A 5,495-nucleotide genomic window follows, 5' to 3' on the forward strand; every position below is an offset into this window, starting at 1 on the left:
ATAAAAGGTTAACTTTAAAAAATTTCAACCAAAAGTAAAATTATTAAAATGTTGAACGAGCAAATAAATTAATTTACGAGATATAATTATTATAATTTAAGGATCAATATTAGAAAACCTTTGCTTAATGGCAGTTATGTTATTAGCCTTAAAACCTAAGGGTTAACACTAAACACTTCCCATCAATACTTACCTATAAAAGCCACACAACTCACACCATTGCTGCTTCGTGTGTTTTCACAAACTCTCTTTCTCATTTCTCAGTTACCATTTCAACTAACTCACTCACTCTCATGGCTTCCCACTACGAACTTGAAGTGAATCTCGCGTCAGCGCGTGGCTTAAAAAACGTGAACTGGCGCCACGGCGCGAACCGCCCATACGCCGTCGTTTGGGTGGACGCTAAGAACAAGTGCTCCACCACCGTCGACGAGGACGGGGACACCGAAGCCACGTGGAATCAAACGCTGGTTATTCCTCTTCCTCCCGAGCCTCTTGAGGATCTCACTCTCCACGTAGACGCGGTTCACGCCGGCTCCGAGGAGGACACCGAGCCGCTCATCGGCTCGGCTCGGCTGAAGGTTGTTGAAGTACTTGAAGACGTTGGAGTCGGAGCGCGCGTGAGCCGCACTCTCGCACTGAAGCGCCCCTCGGGAAGACCCCAAGGGAAGGTGGACGTTAATGTCGTTATAAGAGAAACTGGTGGCTATCGTACGCGGGATGCGTACTACGCGCCTCCTTTAGGTGTAAGGGATTATTCCCCTGCGCCGCAGGGCTATGGCTACCCGTCTCATCGGGATAATAATAATTATTATAATTCTGCGCCCCAAACGACGTCGTATGCACAGCCTCAAACGTCGTCGTATGGACAAGGGAGTAGTTATAGCTACGGGACCGCTCAAGAAGAGAAAAAGAGTAAGTTTGGAGGGATGAGGACCGGATTGGCTGTGGGCGCGGTCGCTGGGGTTCTAGGTGGAGTCGCGCTCGTAGAGGGTGCTGATTTTCTGGAGGACAAGATTGCTGATGACGTGGCAGAGAATGTTGAGGATGATCTTGGATACGATGAAGATGATTTCTAGAGAATCATAACTTTTCCTCTAACAATATGAGAAAAAAAGAAAAAGAAGAGAAAATATCGTTTACTCTTTTTTTGGCATCTTTTTCAGTTATGTTGTTTGTTCTTAACTTTTATTTTGGTTACCGTGGTTGAATGCGTGTACACTTTGCATATTTCTCTTTTTGTATTCCCTAGTTGTCGTGTTTGTCACGATTATTATACAAAAGAATAATTGTTTAAAGAATTGTTCTAAAACGAAACAAACATTTTTTTTTACTAAGAAACGTTTGTGATCATGGTACTTATAATGATTTGACGACGATCTTGGTTTTAGTTTTAAGAAATAATTATTTGAAGAATTCTCTTTTTTAACAATATTTGAAGAGCTCTTTTATAAAATTAATAAGGCTTTGATCAACATAAAATAAAATTTATATATACTTGTGATTGTTATTGTTGGAGATCTCACATTCATTAAAGATGAGGACAATTTATTGTATATAGAAGTGGATGTAAACCTCACCTCATCGATCGATTTTATAAGATTGAGTTATGATTAAAGTTTATCCTATAATATAGTATCAAAACAATTTTGAACCTATTTTTAACGAGCGTAAAGTTCACCTTTATAATAGTGATATATCTGACACTTATAATCATAGTTTAAAGAATATTATTTCTATGAATATGTTTAGTTGGTGTAGGATTTACATAAAAAAAAAGTTTATATTGTGAAGTTCATTTTTCCCTTAAAAACCAATAGTCGTGCACCGTGACTGCTACAAGAAGCATCCAAGGCAATGTTTGGACGTGATGTTACCATTCATTTCATTGGGAAACCAAGAAAAGGTCTTGGTCATCTTTGGGAATGAGGCAAGCTTCACGAACAGGGAAAGAAACAAAAAAATGGAAGCAAAATATAGAAAGAATTGAAATAAAAGAAAGAAAAATAAAAAAGGAGTTGATTAAATATAGAAAATAAAAAGCAGAAGGAGTTGTTTGATCTCTTTGATAGTCTATAAGTTGAACATAACACACAAATAGTTAAGTTAGGTTTGATTTGTCTTTTTACGTAAGAACGGATAACGTAGACTAGGTTTTAAAATCTTACATTAAATTTTTAACTCAAGAATATTACAGTTAATTATCCAGGTTACAAATTAGGCCGCCTTTTCTCAAATACTTACTTTCTAATTTCTCATTGCACATCTTTATTCCAATCTTCCGTATCACATTCTTATCATTTTATCCTCTTGCATTCTCTATCATCACTAATAAAAAATGCTTTAATGACTATTAAAAAGATATATAAAGACGATCTGGAACCATCATTATTGCGGGTGTTAGAACTGTCGTTTAAAGTCACATTAACGACACGTGAAAAAAAAACTGTCGTTATTCTACTAAAATAAATAAATAAAAAATGTATTTATAATGATGATTCTGGACTGAAACCGTCGTTATAATCCTAAAAAAACAGGCTTTTAAAGACGACTCCATTTGGAACTGTCGTTATAAATATTTTTTTTTTAAATGAAACATTTTATTATTATATAAACTATAGTCATGCTATAAAATATCAAATTTCCATAACAATAATACATGTAATATCATAATTTAAATATGAAAGTCTACATACAATAAATTAGTACATAACATTCTACAAAAAATTTTATGTCATTCTAAACCCCAAATTTTCAAATGTTTTTGTATTGAGGAATTACCTGATTCAAATCTCTATCAATTTCAGCTTGCACAATGGTCGGCATCCACTGCATAACATAGTAACCGTACTCATAATTTCCAATTTGATTATTACACTACAAGTGAAAATAAATGTTATTGAATGAATGAATTAGACACATTAAAATGAGTGAACAAATATACTTTAAATACCTTTAGGTTTTTCCACATTTTCACTTTCCCTTCCACTCAACATGTTATATCCAAAATAAGTACTGAAATAATAAGATTTCATGTTAGAACACATAACATTATGAGTACTAAATTTGTGAATGTAATATAATCATAATGGTTTGATAAATCTCTAATTTAAACTAGGAAACATCGTGCAAAATTTCAGAATTTTCTAACAAGTGAATGTATGAGAACTAAAACCTTAAAATGCTTGAAAAATACCTAAAAAATACTAAAAAATAAAAAAAATAATAGTAAATGGTAAATTTTTGGAATTTTGGTCTATCTGACTTCTATGTCAAAAGTTATAGCCATTTGAAGTTTTTTCGTGCTAATTTTTAGTAACTCCATATGTATCACTATTCTCTTCATTGCCAGGACTCCTCCTAAATGAAGTTTCCACAAATCCTAAACTATCAAGTAATCAACACATACATGCAAATATTTAATTAAAAAATTTAAAATACTTCAAACTTAAGTGTGGAGGTTCGACGTCGTGAAGAGCTATAAAGGAGGTCTGAGAGGTGCGGCGTGCGGACATCTTTACAGTGTGTGGGTGGCATGTGGAGGTGCTAGCGGTGTGTGGAAGGGTTGGCGGCGGAGGCAGCTGCTTGCGCGCACAGAGGAGAGATGTGCAGATGAGCGTCGTTCACTATGGTGGAGAGGGAGAGAGGCCCGGGAAAAGAGCTTGGGGCACGGAGGGGGTAGGACGGAGGGGGTAGGTCGGAGGCGGGGAGATTTGCGTTGAGTGTAGTGGAGAGGGAGAGAGACACGAATGAGAAGACGAATGAATGAGAGTGCAGATTGAGCTTTAGAGTTAATTTTTGCTCTTTTAACACGGTTTCCCACTTAACCGTCGTACCTTACCCACAACTCCTCATTAACGACGGTGAAAAGACAAACAATCGTTATTTAGCAACATTTATTCACCAAAATGTCATCGTGCTTCTTTTTCTGACGGATTTCTATCAAATATCATTATTCATGGTCATTTTTAAGATTTTTGGTACTGGTGCATCTCTACCACTAACTGAAAAGTGTATTCATTGCCAATAACTTAATGACAATTTGTTTTTCTAAATTAGAGATAGATAATTTTATATTAAAGGAAAGATTAATAAATTTGTAATCTTTGTTGATGTTGGTACCTTTACACCAAAATTTTGAGATTCCAAAAGTCATGAACAAGAAAATCTTATTTAACATTTACTAGATGGAGGGAATTTAAGATTTTTTAGACACGTTTGTCTTATTTTTATTACAAAATAAAAGAATAGTTACTAAAGAACGCCTTTTGAATTATGGACCCTCACCTAATGTCTTGGGGGGAATACATATATTTTTAGTAAAAAAAAATTACAACAAAGTCTCATGTAAGCTAGAGAAGCAGCAACAATGAAGGATGTTTTCACCCTTTATTTTCAACTCCACGATATAAGATGTGAAAGGCTTCTTGTACAAAGTGTAAATGACTTTTGAATCTGTACGATACATTACTAATAAGATTTTAAGTATTACAATATACTTAATGTAACATCTGTAAGATTTATAATGCAATACTACTTTTCAGACACAAGTATTAGAATTACATTATTTATAAATATTTTCGTTTAAGACATAAATGGAAAAGTAATAATAATAATAATAATATATATTAATTTTCAAATAATAATAATAAATATTAATTTTTAAATAATAATAATAAGTATTAATTTTAAAGGAAAAATAATAATAATAATTATTATTAATTTTAAAAGAATAATAATAATAATAAATATTAATTTTAAAAGAATAATATACAATATTAGTTTTAAAGAAATAATAATAATAGTAATAATAATAAGTACCAATTTAATAAATAAATAAAATAAAATAAATTTAATAAAAGAAAGATAAGATGAAAGAGATAAGCTTTCTGATGGATAGATAAAATTGCATTCAATGCAGTAAAAGAAAAAAAAAATATTGTGGGGGTATAAATACGGAGGGCCGGAGAAAGAAATGGAGAAGAGGGAAGAGAAAAATAGAGAGAGAGAGGAGAGACAAGAGAAAAAAAAATTCCTTAATCACAATTCAACACTTCAACCAGCAATAAATAAAGTAGGAAAATTACTCATTTATTATTTATATATTTATTTTATATATAAATTTGATCTCTTAAGTTGTATTTAGATTGTGGAATTTTAGGTTGTGTTTGAATGGGAAAGTACATACTTGAGAATTTAAGAGAGTGCATGTGCGAAAATTTGAAAAGAAAATGAGTGTGTTTAGATTTGGGTATGTTAGAGTAAATTTGTAATAATAATTTATTAAAGTACGTGAATGATGTGATGTCTGTTATGAATTTTTTTAATTTTTATAAAAAGTATAAATGTCAGTTTATAAATTTACCCTTGTATTTTAAAATAGTTAAATAACGAAATATGAGGTATTTTTGTGTAAATTTGAGTTAACTAAAATATTATAAATTATTTTTGATATTGTTGAATAAATTACTCAGTTATCATTGAATAATTATCTT

General features: G+C 32.2%; 1 protein-coding gene across 1 annotated transcript; it reads left to right on the forward strand.

Annotated features, from left to right (window-relative positions):
• Nucleotides 1-239: 239 nt before the first annotated feature.
• LOC137837595 (Calcium-dependent lipid-binding (CaLB domain) family protein) lies at nucleotides 240-1,298 on the forward strand. Its single transcript, XM_068646624.2, has one exon. It carries the CDS (start codon nucleotides 294-296, stop codon nucleotides 1,077-1,079), a length of 786 nt encoding a protein of 261 aa, XP_068502725.2. The 5' UTR covers nucleotides 240-293; the 3' UTR covers nucleotides 1,080-1,298.
• Nucleotides 1,299-5,495: the final 4,197 nt, after the last annotated feature.

This window comes from Phaseolus vulgaris, chromosome 4 (genome assembly GCF_051622355.1).
Source record: "Phaseolus vulgaris cultivar YP4 chromosome 4, ASM5162235v1, whole genome shotgun sequence".
NCBI classification, from domain to species: Eukaryota; Viridiplantae; Streptophyta; class Magnoliopsida; order Fabales; family Fabaceae; genus Phaseolus; species Phaseolus vulgaris.